The sequence below is a fragment of the Budorcas taxicolor genome, chromosome 13 (genome assembly GCF_023091745.1).
Source record: "Budorcas taxicolor isolate Tak-1 chromosome 13, Takin1.1, whole genome shotgun sequence".
Taxonomy (NCBI): domain Eukaryota; kingdom Metazoa; phylum Chordata; class Mammalia; order Artiodactyla; family Bovidae; genus Budorcas; species Budorcas taxicolor.
This window is the reverse complement of record NC_068922.1, coordinates 81,364,857-81,381,777: the sequence shown is the minus strand read 5'-3', so window position 1 is coordinate 81,381,777 and position 16,921 is coordinate 81,364,857. Positions and strand designations below refer to the sequence as shown.

The window sequence follows — 16,921 nt, the reverse complement described above, 5'->3', positions numbered from 1 at the left end:
GATAATCACTGTCTGTACTGTTAAATGGATCCTTCCTGAGCATATGCAAGTGGAAGACAAGCTTGAGCCCCCGCTCCCTCTTGCCTAAGCGAGCGGTAACACACTACACACTGTGTCCTAGCCCGTGCTTTCTTTCCCCAGCTGACACCACTGTCTGTGTCCGTACAGCTTCCAAATCGGGGCCACACAGTTTTCCAATGAATGGATGTACCATGAGTTATTCAACCAGGACTTTATTAATGACATTTGGCAGGCTTCCAAGCATTTGCTGTGACCTCATTGCAGTAAATAAGCTTGTGTATTTGTAATAAATAAGCTTGTTATTTCATACTTAACGTGAACTGAGTTTTAAACTCAACTCTTAGGAGCCGAATCGCTGGGTAATGGAATATATGCTTTTTACAGTACCCTTCATCCGTCACCCGTTTGGGTGCAGCACGCAGGGTCTGCACCACGGGGCACGGCCTCGCTGGTTTCCGCTCAAGGAGTTCAGTTGCTCCACAGTGTGTGGGATCTCAAGTTCCCCGATCAGGGATCGACCCACGTCCCCTGCATTGCAAGACAGATTCTTAACCACTGGACCACCAGGGAACTCCTTAAAAGAATATATATGTTTTTAATTTTAGTTGGTAGTGCCAAAATTCCGACCCACCTTCCATCAGGACTGAAGTTACTTGCACTTCACTCAGTAAAACACGAGGGCGCCTGCTTCTCACCCCAGCCTCCTCACAGAACGTCTTCAAACATTTGGACTTTTCGACCGTCGACCATTCCTTTCACGACTTTTGGAGTTTCAGTCAAAGTTACAAAAGCTCTTTCAATCCAAGATTATGAACGTTTTTCCCAACTGCTCTTCTAGTGTGTTTATCCATTTAGATTTTCCCTGGAGCAGGATTATGGCACTGGAGAAGGAATTGGCAACCCACCCCAGTGTTCTCGCCTGGAGAATCCCATGGACACAGGAGCCTGGTGGGCTACAGTCCACGGGGCCGCAAAAAGAGTTGGACACGACTGAGCAACTTCACACACGCATACACACACACACACACACACTCAGGATCATGGCGCTGTGTTAACTTTTTAGATGGCCACCCAGGTGTCCCTACATCTTCAATATAAAGAGTCCTTTAATATAAAAGCCTGTATCACACACTAAACTCGAGTATGGCTTTGGTCGAAGTGTGTTACATGTTGTTGCTGTTGTGTGCGCTCCGTCGGGCCTGCCTCTTTGTGAGCCCATGGACTCTGTCCCACCAGGCTCCTCTGTCCAGGGGACTTCCCAGGCAAGAACACTGGAGTGGGTTGCCATTTCCTACTCCAGGGGATCTTCCCCGACCCAGGGATCGAACGTGTGTTATATGTGAATGATGACAAATGTGGGGAAAATAGCAGGGAAGAGGAACAGAGACGAGGGAAATTAAAGCAGGATAACTCTCTGTACAAAGCTGACATTTGGGTAAGGCAGTGTGGATGGTGCTTAAAAGTTTTTGCTTCTGAAATCATTTGGACCTAAGGTCAAATCCTAGCTTCAGTCTAAGATCAAAGGCAAGTTATTTATTCTTTTCATGAATTAATTTATTCATCAGTAAAACTGGAGTTACAAATCGTTATAAGAACTAAATGAGCTCTTTTTAACTAGCTTAGCATTGGGCCTGACACATAAAGGCTGATCATTATCATTGTAATGATATTACCCTGGACATTTTTCCTTCTCATTCCACATTCCTCAAAGAATGCGTGGCTGCAGAATATCCCGTCACGTGGTCCATAGGTAAATTCCACATGTTGCTTTATTTACTTGTTCTCGGATTGTGGAGACTTTTGAGCGGTTCTTCATTCCTACTTTTTCAGCCCTCTCCTCCTGTAATGCTTGTATAAACTTTTTAATCTTTTTAAACTTTCTGTTTATTTATTTTATTTATTTCATTCCTGCCGCTCGGGGTCTTCACTGCCGCTCACAGGCCCTCTCTAGCTGTGGCGAGCGGGGGCTCCTCTGGTTCCGGTTCCCAGGCTCCTCACTGCGGCAGCTTCTCTTGTCGCCGAGCGCAGGCTCTAGCGCACAGGATTTGTGGCACGTGGGGTCTTCCTGGACCAGCAGTCAAACCTGTACCTTCTGTTCAGCAGGTGGATTCTTAACCACTGGACCACCGGTGAAAGAAAGTGAAAGTCGCTCAGTTGTGTCCGACTCTTTGCAACCCCATGGACTATACAGTCCATGGAATTCTCCAGGCCAGAATACTGGAGAGGGTAGCCTATCCTTTTTCCAGCAGATCTTCCCGGCCCAGGAATTGAACTGGGGTTTCCTGGGGTCTCCTGCATTGCAGGTGGGTTCTTTACCCTTGAGCTGCCTGGGAAGCCTGTCTTGCCCCCTGGATCTCAGTCGAACTGAATAACCTGCCCCTGAAGCCCTTCCCGCCCGGGTTCCCACCTCATCCTTTCCTTTCATGTCCTTCCCGCCGTCTGAAACTCCTCTCCACCCCAGCCCTCCCCACCCCACGTGTCCACCCGCAGCTCAGGCTCCAGGCCCGAGGGCAGGTGCCGCTCCATCTTCAGCCCTTCCTCGTCTCTTAGCTCAGCTGTTCTCAACCTTGATGCACATTGCAATCACCCAGAGGCTCTAAAAATGATGATGCCTGAGCCTCACCTCCAGACATTCTGATCAGATTGGTTGAGGGAGTGTCTGGGTGTTAACGCTGGTGTAAAATGCTGCCCAGCTGATTCTGAATGGCAGCTAAGTGGGCTCTTGGGACTCATGCATCCTTTTACCCAAGTTCTTCTCCTTCTCTGCCGGCCTTTATCCACCATGAGACTGTAAGCACTTCGAGGCAGGAGCGTGTCTGGTTCAATTTTGTCAATCTCACCGGGCTCAGGATGAGGCTCAGTACCTTAACAGTGACGATGACAGTACCAGCGTTTACTGAATGTTTACTGTGTGCTTGACGCTTTTCAAACTGTGGTGTTGGAGAACATTCTTGAGAGTTCCTTGGACTGCAAGGAGATCCAACCAGTCCATCCTAAAGGAAATCAGTCCTGAATATCCATTAGGAAGACTGATGTTGAAGCTGAGGCTCCAATACTTTGGCCACCTGATGCGAGGAACTGACTTATTTGAGAAGACCCTGATGCTGGGAAAGATTGAGGCGGGAGGAGAAGGGGACGACAGAGGATGAGATGCCTGGACGGCATCACCAACTCAATGGACATGCGTTTGAGCAATAGTGGCGGACAGGGGAGCCTGGCGTGCTGCGTCCGTGGGGTCTCGAAGAGTCCGACACGACTGAGCAACTGAACAGCAAAACGACAGTGCGTGCCACACACGCGCTAAACCCTCTAGACAGATCGTCCCGCTGACGCCCCGACGGCCCTCAGAGGCAGGGGCTGCTCTTTTGGCCCACGAGCACTCTGGGCACAGGCATCAGGGCACACGCCCGCGAAGGCAGGGGTGTGACCGGAGCAGAGGGCGGAGTCTGGGCGGGCTGGCTCCGGGGCGGCACTCACACCGGGGGCCGCTCTACAGTTTGCGCCTGGTCAGGATTCCCCCGCCACGTTGCTGAACGAAGGTGCATGAATGAGTGGGGGGAAATAAGTAACTCTCTCCGAGGATCAGCTCCGGCAGGCCTGGTGGGGCACATCGTCAGATTTAGTGCTGGTATCACGTCCATGCTGGCTCATCTTACACACAGCTGTTCGGTGATTTATGTAATGTTTTTGATTTAGTATTTCATCTAAAGTTTTTCTACTCAATTCTATCCAAGCAAAACTGTTCATTGTACCAAAGAAGTATCTTTCCAAACAAACACTCCTACAGAATAACTTCCTGCGTCTGTATGTGTCCATGTGTACGCACCACCTAAAATCAAATCATCGCCCACAGGCGCACCGCACGCTGATGCCAAGGTGCTTCAGTTGTGTCCAACTCTTGGCAACACCATGGGCTGTAGCCCGCCAGGCTCCTCTGTCCATGGGTTTTCCTAGGCAAGAACATGGGAGTGGGTTGCCGTTACCTTTTCCAGGGGATCTTCCCGACCCAGGGATTGAACCCCTGCCTCTTGCGTTGGCAGGTGAGTTCTTTACCACGAGCATGCACCTCAGAGGCCACTCATCTGCTAGACACAAAATTTTCAGCCATCCTCTTTATCAACCTGCTTAATTAACCACCTGGATCCGAATTGTACCTTGGAATTACCAAAAATTCAACTCATATTAGACGTCTAATATGAACAGGAAAGGGCTTCCCAGGTGGCACTAATGGCAAAGAACCCCCGCTGCCAGTGCAGGAGATGGAAGAGACATAGGTTCAGTCCCTGGGTCAGGAAGATCCCCGGGAGGAGAGCATGGCAACCCACTCTAGCATTTTTGCCTGGAGAATTCCATGGATGGAAGAGCCTGGCGGGCTACAATCCATGGGGTCTCAAAGAGTCGGACACGACTGAAGGGGCTTAGCACAGCACGGCGCACAGCATGAACAAGAAGGTATGCTGGAGCCTGTTTAACAGGGCATCTCTTCCCAGGTAAAACTCGTTTTGCCTGGAATGAACTAGAAAAGCTGAGAACTTAGAGCTGTGGCTCTGATCTGAGTTGGGTTTTATGAAGTTCCAGCTCTTTCAGAGGCATTTCACAAGAAGCACTGCTCCATTTAGAGAGAGCTCTGGAACTGAGGAAAACTTTGTGGAATACACACGTTGTTACCTTTTAAAATATCCACCAAAATGTGTTTATACATTTTCATAGCTGTTCAGAAAACAGCAGCCCCATTCTCTATTCGGCCACGCCATGCGGGACCTTAGCTCCCCAACCAGGAGTCGAACCCACGCCCACTGTGTTGGCAGTGCTGAGTCTGGACCACCAGGGAAGTGCCAAAGAAAGCCCCGTTGCTGATGCAGACTCTTCCGGCTTGGTCCTTGGCACTAGGCTAACCTATGTGCCAAGTGATTCAGCACGGGGAGGCGATCTAGAAACCCAAAGAAGGGAACAGGTCCTGTGAGTGCTGTGACCCGGAAAGACTTCAGCGAAGAATGTAAACTTGAGCCCAAGCCTGCAGAATGGATGGGTTTGAGGTCACCTGGCTTAGCCCAAGGTCGTGGGAGTGAAGAAAACAAAAGAGGCCACTTTGGCAAGCATCCTGCCGTCCTGGGTGGGTTAGAAGAGGAAGTCCATCCCTGTACCCCAGCTTTTCACCAATAAACTCCCAGATCCTGAAGACGGGATTATTATTCTAAAACATCAGTGCGTTTCTTAGTTGATGCAATCCACCAGCGTGGGGACGGTGGGAAACCAAATAGAAGGATCTCCCACAATCACTGGGGAACCACAGAGCGCTGGCATCCTGCACAGCCTTTCTCCAGAGCTGGGAGAAGAGGGTTTTGTTTGGGATGCACCGCGCCCTGCTGTGTTTGCTGGCCTCTGGCTCCAAAGTCCCTCCGACTGACTGCAGATGCTGATTCTGTTAGAAAGAGGGGGCAGGGAAGGAAGAGTGACTCTCATAAACCCCTGATTGTTCTACACCGCCGTGGGCTGAAGAAGTATGGCTGGAATTAGCGGGTAAGGGAGAAAGAGGCGGGAAGCAAAAATATTACTTTGAGAGTCCACATTCGACAAGTTGCAACCGTGAAAACTCTGTCTCGATCCTAGGACTTAGTTGACGGCAAGGGAAAGGGAGGACAGGAAGTCCCAACTGTGAGCCGCTCCGTCCCCGGGGACCCTGAGCAACTGGAGATTGCAAAGGAGGACACCCAGGCAGAGAACAGTTCCATCATGAGCTTCTTTAAAACCCTGGTAAGTAATTTCAACTCTTTTTCTTCTCTGTTCCTACGTTCTATTGCGAGACAGTTTTGCTAGTTTTAAGAATGCCACAGGCTTGAATGGCACTGCTCTAAACAGGGTGTCATCTTGGTGCAGCCAGACCCTGGAGAACAGGGGAAGGTGTTTCGTAAGGGAATTGGCTTTCAGCGAAGGAGTCTTTACTGCTGGCAACTGTGAGAAGCATGGCAGGTGACCAAACTATAGCCACGCTGTTGTTGTTCAGTGGCGAAGCCGTGTCCGACTCTCTGCGGCCCCATGGACTGCAGCACGCCAGGCTCCCTGTCCTTCACTCTCCTGGGGTTTGCTCAGATTCACGTCCGTGGAGTCAGTGACGCTACTTAGCCATCTCATCCTCAGCTGCCCCTCTCCTTTTGCTTTCAGTACAACGTGAGCCATGTGGTCATGGAACTCTTCCGCAGTTGGTGTCTTATGGTCATTGACCATAAAAATAATTGGAAAAAACTTCCTTGAGTTGCTGACCTGTCAAAGCGTTTTTGCCACTCAAATGGCAAATCGAACTGTAGAAGTCACTTTCTATCTTGTTACGTCTAAAGCTCTCGTCAGGTCGAGGCAAGGACCCACGCCTTCCATTGCTTGCTTATCTCTGACTCTTCAGGGCCACAGCGTGGCCCATGCCAGACACTCAGAAAAGGGCTGAGTGAGTGCATGCATAATTAAACAGACAGCTTCAAGCGTTTGGACCATTTCCAAAGACCAAGACCAGCTTCAAAGGATAAAATAGAAAAAAATCAACAGCATGTGCGACAAACACCAAAGGGCTGTATGTTTGTTTGGATCAGTGGTAGCCTCGCTGGAAAGTCTGTGGCCTTCCAGGAGACAATCTGGAATGTGATCAAGCTCTGGGTGAATGTATAAGATCTGAGGCATTTCACTATGAAATATTAACTTCATTAACTTTTCTATACCTAGGCATTACCAGGATTTCTTATTATATTCCTTACCTGTAGAGTAAATTGGACTGTGTTAAATAAAAATATGAAATAAGGACTTCCCTGGGAGCCCAGTGTTTAGGACTTGATGCTTCCACCATGGGCCCTCGAGTTCAGTACCTGGTTGGGAAACTATGATTCTGCAGCAAGGCTGAAAAAAGAAAGGAAAGAGAGAGAGAGAGAGAGAGAGAGAAAGAAAGAAAGAAAATCACCCTAAAGAGCTATGGTTTGTAACATCTGTTTTTTTCAAACTTTTAAGGTTTCGCCTAACAAAGCTGAAACAAAAAAAGATACGGAAGACACGGTAGGTAGCCTGAAGCATGTTTATATTTGGGTTTGTGTGTGGAACTGGATTTGGGTTATGTCCTCTTTGTTTTTTGAATTTTATGTGTGTGTGTAGATACATATATACATATTTAGCAATTTAATACTGCCATTAGGTTGTCCTTAAAATGTTCCATTTACGTTAATGGTATTTTAACGAAAATTTTGGTGGAAAACTTGAAATATGTGCCAATTGTGGCTAAATAATGTCACAAAAAACAATTTCTTACACAGAATTAGAACAGACTACTAACAATTATATGTCATCTTAGTCTTTTTCGTTGTGTGTGGGGAGACCCAGGGAATAGAGTGAAAGCCACTGGAAGTGAGACAGCGGTGGGACCAATTTAAAGCAGATGCGAGCCTCTAGGCTTTTGGTTTTAAAAACCTAGGTCCTGCTTTGTTTTTCATGTCATTTGAAAAAAAAGTTAATGTCTACTGCAACGGCAATCGCTTCGTGGCGTGAAACAGTCGCAAGTTGACACCTGCCAAATGGAGGGGTTAGGATGCCCTGGAGAGCGTGCCCTTTCTCACCGTCATCCTAGAAATTCAGCCGGTTCCCCTCCAAGTACACTTTGTCTGGAACGACAACTTTCTAGAGATGTTTTCGCTTTACGCTAGACAGAGCCGGTTTTCTTTAGTAGGACACATGGTTTGAATTTCCCGGGAATCACGAGGAAAACTTAACTTGGTGACAGAGGAGTGTCTTGTGTCCTCCTTTTGGTGACTGAAAGTGCTTTGAAAGACACTGGGACCAAACAAACGGCTTGGCCAACTTGGTCCATCTGCTTCCCATATTTGAAGGGGCTGAGCTATGAAAAAGATCCTAGAATTTGTCTCAGACCTGTGTTCAAGCCACAGTCCTGCTACTCGAAGGCTGTGTGATCCTAACCCATCTGAACACAAATTTCCACATCTGTAAAGCCGAGGCAATAAAACTTCTATCTCCCCACCCCCAGGACTGAAGGTGTGACCATGCCTGGTAAGCCCAGGGAGCTCTACTCAAATGTAGGTGATTCCTATTTCCCCAATCCCTGCAGGACAGACTGGACACCAGGATTACATTTGGCTTGTATTGATCGGTTCCTCTAGAATTTTCTTTTGCCGTTGGGAGGGGTGGGGGGAAGAAAGATATATCTGAGGCATCTACGTGCATTTTCCTATAAAGTTATTTATTTGCTACAAGGCTGCTAGGGTCAAGTTCAGTGACTGGTTGGGTCCACGGGTTTCTCTTTGGGTTCTGCGACTTGCATTGTTTGAAAACAGTAGGGTGTGTGGGTGTGACGTGTGGCTTTCCGAGTGACCTGGGGCCCTCCCTCTCATCAGCTGCTCCTGCCTCACCTAGAATGTGGTCCCAGCAGAAAGTACCTAGAGATAAAAATCTCATGCTTCTGCCCAGAGAGGGGTGGGTTCATTACTGAGGCAACTGGATCTCAAAAGAGGGTTTTGTGAATGTAGGTTGCCTGTGACACCCACAAACAGACCTTCCAACCTGGTTCACACGCTTGTCTCCTGGACATGTTTTCTACTGAGGTTCTTCGATTCGTGCCTTTGAAACCTTTGTCCATCTTCTCATTTGGCTCTAGGCAATTTTTAGCACACTCAAAATCCCCCAGCATTTGTGACTTGAGTCAGCAATTCTGAATAATTGTAACTGGGCTATTTTAGTCCCAATTTTGTCTCATTTTGGCTCAGAGGATTGGCTCATTCTAGAAACATCTTTTGCCCAGGAGATCTGCCCATCTAGAAATCAGTTGAATCTTTTGTGGGTAATACTGTTCCCCTGAGGTTTCTAATACCAAAAAAGGGGAGATCAGTTTGAGAATTAAAGCCACTTAGTGGCAGGATTTGCCTTGAGTCCAGGATGCAAAAACAAGTTGCTTATCTTCAGGTATATATTTTTTTCTTCTTCACATGACAATAGCATTTAGATATTTAAAGCCATCCAGTAGGGACTTCATTCTCTCCTTCGTGTTAAAAAAATTTTCGCCTGGTTATTTCATGACCTATAGACAAAGCTTAAAAATCTTGTCATTATCTTTAGCAGATGGAGCTGCACTAATCTGGGTCATTTAAAAAGGTTACCGTGTTGCAAATCAACGTGTAACAAAAAATAGACGGTGACAGTGCTCTTTAGCCGAGTCTGAGAATTTGATAAAGATAAGTGTTCACATGATACCTTGGGATTGGAAGATGGGGGTGATGTATCAGTAGATAGTTGACAACCAGGATTACCGCACTTAAAAACAAAAGAGAAAAATGGGTTTTGTTTAAAAACAAAGTTCTGAGCTGTGACTGCTGTTGCCCGAAAGGCATCTAAGGGAGAAAGTGTCTCTGATGGACAAGCCGGGCAGAAGACATCCGAGGTCCAGGCTAAAGGCGCCAAGAAAAAGCACCTGCATAGCCCCAGGCTAGGACTCGCCTTCAGAAAATTCTTTAGGCATAAGGTCTGTATCTCGTTAAACTAGGAGGGAAAAAAATAGAACCCTGGTCTTCATTCTGTGGCTAACCTGCACATCCTGTGTGCACCCAGCTCCTCTTCAGTGAAGACAGAGCCTTGGGTGGTGGGGCTCATTAGAGGGAAATTAAATACTGTGTGAGACAATTTTCAGTGATTTTTTTAAAGTCCTCATAGTTATAAATGTCTCAGATCACTAGTGTCGACCAGGGTTCTAAGATTCTTCTAACCCAGTGTTTCCCAAATGTTGAATGTTTGCATACCTGCCCCATCATTTTTGAGATATACCACTACTTACTTGGGGCTCCCCTGGTGGCTCAGTTGGTAAAGAATCCACCTGCAATGTGGGAGACCTGGGTTCGATCCCTGGGTTGGGAAGATCCCCTGAAGAAGGGAAAGGCTACCCACTCCAATGTTCTGGCCTGGAAAATTCCATGGACTGTATAGTCCCTGGGGTTGCAAAGAGTCAGACACAACTGAAAGACTTTCATATCTATTAAATATTTTTATATTGAAATTGACTTACTCCTTATTTAAAGTTATCTTGAAACTTGACATTACATCACACTTGGAAAAGCAGAATCAATTTTCATAAGAAGGTACCATTATATAAGCAATAAAAAAAGATATTACCTTCTAGCTACCTGGCTCATGTTAAGCTCTGAACCGTTGGCCTTTCTAGCTTTATGGAAAGGCACTTAGCCAACGGTAGGGAAATGTTAAAAAGATTTCTCTACCAGAGCCAGACTGAGATTTCCTCCTGAATTGTCTTACAAGGATGAGAATTGAAAAAGGAGGAGTATTTTTACGGTTTTAATATTATTTAATATCGAATCTTGGCTCAACCCAAAGTCGTCTCTCGTCCCACCGATGGTCTGCTTTCTGCACTTTGGGAAACACTTTTCTAACCTAGAGATTTTTCCGCCTCCCGCTCTGCTCCATCTCTTCCCTGTATTAACTAAACTTATACTGAACCCAACTGGAAGCCCAGGCACCGCAAACAATGAATGAAGGCAGAACAAACTGCCTCCACGTTCTTGACAAGTGAGGACAACCGAGAAGTCAGCTTTGGAGATTGCATTCTTCTCGTGTCTAAGAAAATGCCAGTATTTGTCTAAAGCCGTCATCAGTTAAAAGCACTCCTGACTTGGGCCAGGATGCTTCTAAAGTTGTTCAAAATGTCCACCATTCTCCACTAAATTGAATGAACTGATTTTAAAAACATCCCCAGCTGGATATTAGAGTCCCTGGACTGTGTATGCAAATAAAAGCTCCATAGAGAGCTCTCCTGGCTGAATCTATATTTGCATAAACAAACTATTATGAAGCCTCCCTTCGAGTTCCCTGCAGGGTTATTTTGTTCTGTAAAGAGAGAAGGGGGTGGATGAGAGATTCTGCAGTGGGGGAGGGGAAATTAAAAGGCGGTACTACTGGATGCGGTAGCCAATTTGGTAACTGCTGGTGGAATGGGTCAGAGACTGGGGCAAAGGAATCTAGCTGAATTCCCAAACAGGGAGTTTCTGTGAGGAGGGCACTTTGGAAGTTTAAGACGGATATGACTGCCCACCTCCCCCCACCGCCACCCCCTCCCCCAGCAGACCTGCATGTCTCCTGACATCCATTTAATACCAAGTTCCGGAGTCTCTTCCCCTCCCACAAGTGGACCACCCAAGTTCAGTATTCCCAGGGCTTCCCGAAACCCTTGGTCTCCCTTCCTGCCCCTCAGGTGCCTGTGGGGAAAGGAGAGGACTCTGGGACTCCTGGGTGATGTGGAAGTGACCCTTTTTGGGGTTCTTACAGCAGACCAAAGGTTTTGCCTTGAGTCACATTCAGTCTATTGTTCTACGTCATCTAAGGGGACAAGTCCCAGACGTTCTCCACTCTCATTTGTACGGCAGTTTGGTGGGCCCTGTTGGCTTTTACCTTCCTGCCTCAGAAAATGTTTGTCTTTTCCTCAACGGATTGTTCGGTCATCCAAAAAGACAGGGGGAAAGGGCCATTAAAGCAGACCAGCCAGAGTCCACCAGTGAACCTTGGTGCCTGCTTCTGGGAGGTGTGATACTCCTCCTCCTTGAGTTCATTGTGACCCAGGACCAAAAAGGAGACCTCACCCAAGCAAAGTCAAGGATAAAACACTGTCCTCTGGTTTTGCTCTAAAAGAATATAAGGGCTACCAATCCTGGTTAACTCCTAGGTTCGTTTCTTTATAGCTCAATTTTCCTTCTTATAAAAAGGATTGTCTTAGTTTAAAAGAATGGAGAAGCCTGGAGTTAATCAGTGGAATACATTTGTTGTTATAAATAATAAGGAGGTCAGCATTTCTTTGCTGAATCTGAATCTTTTTTCTCTTGGCTTAATCATACATGATGCTTCAGCATAAAACTTTGTCACACGCCCTGCAGACTTTGAACACGGCCGTGCACACAGAGGACGTGGGTTTAGCATGTCTTTGCCCAGAAATGCTCCCTTCCCCACTCTGGCTGGCTCAGTGCCTGCTCTGTCGGTTAGACAGTAAAATATCAGCAGCTACCTCATGGGATTCATAAGCTTCTGCCACACATTCATTGTTTTTTGGTTCTTGGTACAGTGTTTATATCTTACTAACACTTCCCCTCTTCCACACCCAAATGTGAAAAGAAGATGAAAAGTTACTCCAGAGGAAGGTAAGGTCCTCTGATACGCAACCTCCAATTCTAATACCTTTGAATTTCACGGGTAGGTTTGTCAGATAAATAACAGGTACCCAGTTCAACTCAGTTTCATATAAATGGCAGCTAATTTTTTAGTATAAACATAAGTATGTCCCAGGCAATATTTGGGACATCCTTAGGCAAAAAATTGTCCTCTGTTGATCTTAAATTTAGATTTAACAGGACATCCTGTGGTCTCACTGTTATTTGCTAAATCTGGCAACCCTACCCAGGAGATTTTCTCCAAAAAACATGGATAGAACTTGCGTAGTCTCCACCGTAATGCAAACAAAGAATATGAATTCAGTTGATGCTGGCAGAACACCATTTGGAACACATCTCTGGGAAGCGAGGAGGTGTGTGGGCAGGGAGAGGACGACTCTTGGCAATCTGTGACTCCACAGCCCTGTACGAGGGGGTGGATGGGCAGAAACATGACATGGCAGGATCCTGCGTGGGTCTCTCCCTGTGGTCCCCATCATCAATTAATTTGCTATTTATTTAATAATGCATTTTGAGCCACATACAGGATCTAATGGGGTTAGGGATGTAACGGTGACAATTACATAAAAGCTTGTACCTTCAAGAGCTCAGTCTGGCCAGAGAGATGCACAGTCAGCAGTTACATCAATACATTGGTTACATCGCTGTGCACCTACTATGAGCTTCCCTGGTGGCTCAGTGGTAAAGAATCTGTCTACAATGCAGGAGACACGGGACTGAATGTCCAGGTTTGAGTATCACCCACCCTGGATTCAGAGGTCAACTCTGTCCGCTGATCAGTGCGGTCGCAAGCAACTTGTTTAACCAGCCAGGACCAAAACTTCCCTAACTATAACGCATGCGTGCGTGCTCAGTTGCTTAGTCACGTCCAGCTGTTGCAACCCTACGGACTGTAGCCCACCAGCCTCCTCTGTCCATGGAATTTCCCAGGCAAAAATACTGGAGTGGGTTGCCATTTCCTTCTCCAGGGGACCTTCCTGACTCAGGGATCGAACCTGAGTCTCCTGTGTCTCCCACATCAGCAAGTGGGTTCTTCACCACCAGTATGGGCACAGTCATTCATTCCTTCCTCATCAGACTGCCGTTACAACATTCAGTGGCTTGGAATGGTGCTGGGCACTGGTGCCTTCTATCACTGTTACATCAGAGTTCAAAGTTGGACATCTCTTTGCCCAGTTCCCTAGGACCATAGTTCCCTCTTCAAGGGGCTGAGGGAGACAGGAGGCTGAGGGGAGGAGGCAAAACCGGCCAAACCAGAGGTGTCTTGTGGGCTTAGCAACTGGACCTGCCCTGGTAGAAGGCCAGAGCTCCAGAACCAAGCTCTTTCTTGTAACTCCCATGCACCTTTGACTGAGCAGGCTGAGCACCTGTGAAGGGACAGCCCTGAGCTGGTAACACGGCCTCTCAACAGAGGAAGCAAAGCAGCAGAATTTAAATGAAAACAGTGTGGGACCCAGTGAGTAATGGAGCATTTCCTGTATGACGTGAGCAGGACCGATGACTTACTTAAGCCAACAACAGTGCTTGCTAAGAGATGGGAGTGAGGTCAGCCCCGCCCCCAGCCCAGATTCTTGGTCTAAAACGGACCCCTCGAGCCAATGGGGATTTTCCCGGGAGAGCAGAAGTGAAGTTGATGCTGGGGACCGTGCCTGGCCCCTCCTGCTGCTCCTGCTTCTGTCCTGGCCTCTGGCGCTTGCTGAGGGCTCTGGGCGTACGCCGTTCCCTGGGCCAGCGGCCTCCTCCCTCTGCCCCAGTTAGTTTCTAGCCGCCCTTCAGATCACAGCACAGTCTCCCTTCCTCTGTCAGACCTCCCCGACTGTCACAGTAGATCTGGTCTAGCGCCCTCCTGCTTGTAGCACCGGCTCCTTCCCTCTGCCCTGTGGCACTCATCGTAGCTGGGGTTTCACACTCACCTGCGGGACTGTTTGTTTGGCGTCTCTCTCTCTTCATGAGAACACGCCACCCCAGCACTCAATATCCGTCACAGGTCATAGAGGGCAGTCGATCACATTTTCCCGAGTAAATGCATACATCGGCATGCCTCCCTCCTATTTTCTGAAAAAGACAGCAAGCTAGTTGGTGGAGGGCACTTCCCCTTCAACCAGTCCTCGTTAATTTAATTACCATTTAAAGCTCCAGGTGTCCCAGACCATTTGGAACATGCATAAGTGCAGAATCGTCTGAGCCTAACCAGTTTGATCACACTGTTGATACAAGGCAGAGGTTATTTTAAACCCCAGCATTATGTGGTTTTATACGTTTCTAAATGGAACTGGGATTATTCCAGGATCACCTGTCACAAAAGTCATTTCTATACATTGGCCCTTTAGCTCCTGATTCAAATGTAGAATCTGCTCCATAAATGACTCCCTTTTAGTATCAAAAAAGTCAGCACAGAAGATACTGTGTCTTGCATCGGACAGTGAAGTTCAGTGATCTGTGAGCTTCCTTCAGAGAGGTAATGTGCAGTGTGGGGAGAGCACCAGCTCGGAGAGGAGAGTCCGGGTCTGAGGCCAGACTGCGCCCCTGTGCCGGGCGGGTCACAGACCTGTTTCCCCTTTCATGAAAATTCGGGCATGGGGCTAGATGGCCTCTAAGACTCTTTCCAACACCAGAAATACTCTGAAAGGTTTGAGTGTTTCCACACTCTGTTTTTACTCTCAGACTTTTTTTTTTTTCCTTTTAATCAGAAAATGCAGTCAAAGATCTGACATCCCTGGGGATTTAAAAGGTTGTGTCACGAGTCCCTGGACCAAGCATCGTTAAAATGGAGATGCGTAAGACGATGAGGTTAGGCCAGACGAGCCCAGTGTTAGAATGTTTCACATGGTGCTCACTTGTGTAGAGACACAGAGAGACTGTAAGCCTCCCAGCTCTTCCCCTGCCCCGCTGAGGAGGGCCGATGGCCCCCGCTGCACGGTCTGGCTGCTCAGAGTGCGGGGAGGAGGAGGAGGGCTGGGGAGGGGGTGGGGAGGCAGGAAGCCCAGGGCCTGAGTGAGTGTGCGGCTCCATGCCAGTGTCCGTCCACTCACTGGCATCTACTTTAGACGAGGAGGCTGCGTCTACAAGTGGAGACATGGGGCTTGTGGATGGCTCATCAGACCCAAACCTCTGTCCCGAGTGCCTCACACAAAGTCTATAGATGTTAGATCTTTGGATCTCTGTAGACTACAGATCGCTGTAGTCAGGGGTCCCTAGCCGCCAGGCCGAGGGCCAGGACCCGTTCGTGGCCTGTTAAGAACCGGGCCACACAGCAGGAGGCGGGCAGCGGCGGGTGAGTGAAGCTTCACGTGTACTTACAGCGGCTCCTGTCGCCTGCACGGCTGCCTGAGCCCTGCCTCGTCTCAGCTCAGCAGCCACGCGAGGCTCTCGGGGAAGCTAGAGCCCTGCTGTGAACCAAGCCCGCGAGGGTCTAGGTGGGGTGCTCCTTGTGAGAGAGAGCCTATTGCCCGATGGCCGAGGAGGGGCTGAGCCAGGGAGCTGGGCAGGGAGCAGCTGCGGATACCCATGATCCTTAGCAGAGAGGTCTGGCTGCCCAGCGACTGCAACAGGTCAGTTATTCGCAGACACGTATCAGAGCCCTGTGAGTGAGTAACAAGCGAGTTGTGTAATTATTTCATCATATATCACAATATAATAACAGCAGAAATGAAGCGCAGAGTAAACGTAACGCACCGGAACCATCCCGAAACCCTTCCCTCAAGCCCAGTCTGCAGGAAAATTGTCTTCCACGAACCAGTGCTTGGGGCCCATGAGGTTGGGAACCACTGACTGCAGTGACCTCTCAGGCAGAGTGAGAGCAGACTGTCAGCCCTTCTCTTCTAAAGCAGATGTATCAGAACCCATCTTTCATTGCAAATTTTGGATCAGTAAGACAATACATCTTTATCGTGTAAACAAACATGAGTATGTTGGAGATGCATGTTCAGAACACTTTTCTGCAGAGACCACAGTCTAAAGAAGACCCGTGGCCTCAGCACAAACTAACATTCTAACAGCCAAGTGCCCCTTTCTGTCACCTTGAGCCCTAATGTGTTACTAACATACATATGATACATAATGGTTCTATATATTTTTGCAGAAGAGAAGTATCTGGACTTTTCCCAAGATTTTAACACAAATCCACAACCACATGGAATATTTGGAAAATACAGAAAGTTGTGAAAGGGAAACTTAACATGCATAACCTCAGCCCACATTTGTAAAGAAAAGCCCTTTCGCTTTTGAAATCCTGCGATGATTAACATTTTTTGTAACTTTTATAGGGAGAGGAAAAGTCAGCCGCCTCTTCAGCCAACCTCAAGTTAGACAAAGCCAACATTACGCTCCAGGAGCCCCAGGGGGCCGCCAAGAATTCTACACCCACTGAAACAGCAAAGGATGGTGCCAAGGAAAAAGGGGGCCCCAGCTCTCTGCCTCTGGGCAAACTGTTCTGGAAAAAGGTAAGTCCTAGTCTCTAGATTTGGAGAGTCTCTGGGGCCAGGATGACTTGAGAAATGGTTTCTGGTGGGCCAGTCACGGTATTCAATGATGCATGGAGTTTCTTCTTCAAGCTGACTCAACTCACCACTGAGCTGAAGACTTGTAACTCACCCCGTGAGAAAAATGCAACGTCTGTCGTGTTACAAGCATGTGTTTTGTGGGAAAGAACAGGAAATGAACAAGTAGAATTTTCCTTCTTGGAATTATTCCGG

General features: G+C 47.8%; 1 protein-coding gene across 1 annotated transcript in view; it reads left to right on the top strand.

Annotated features, from left to right (window-relative positions):
- Positions 1-16,921, top strand: part of BCAS1 (brain enriched myelin associated protein 1) — an 86,294-nt gene that overhangs the window by 35,138 nt on the left and 34,235 nt on the right. Inside the window, exons 4-7 of the mRNA XM_052651143.1 lie at positions 5,632-5,775; positions 7,012-7,056; positions 9,389-9,523; positions 16,493-16,669. Coding sequence (XP_052507103.1) covers positions 5,632-5,775; positions 7,012-7,056; positions 9,389-9,523; positions 16,493-16,669 — 501 coding nt within the window. The remainder of the gene's footprint in view (positions 1-5,631; positions 5,776-7,011; positions 7,057-9,388; positions 9,524-16,492; positions 16,670-16,921) is intronic.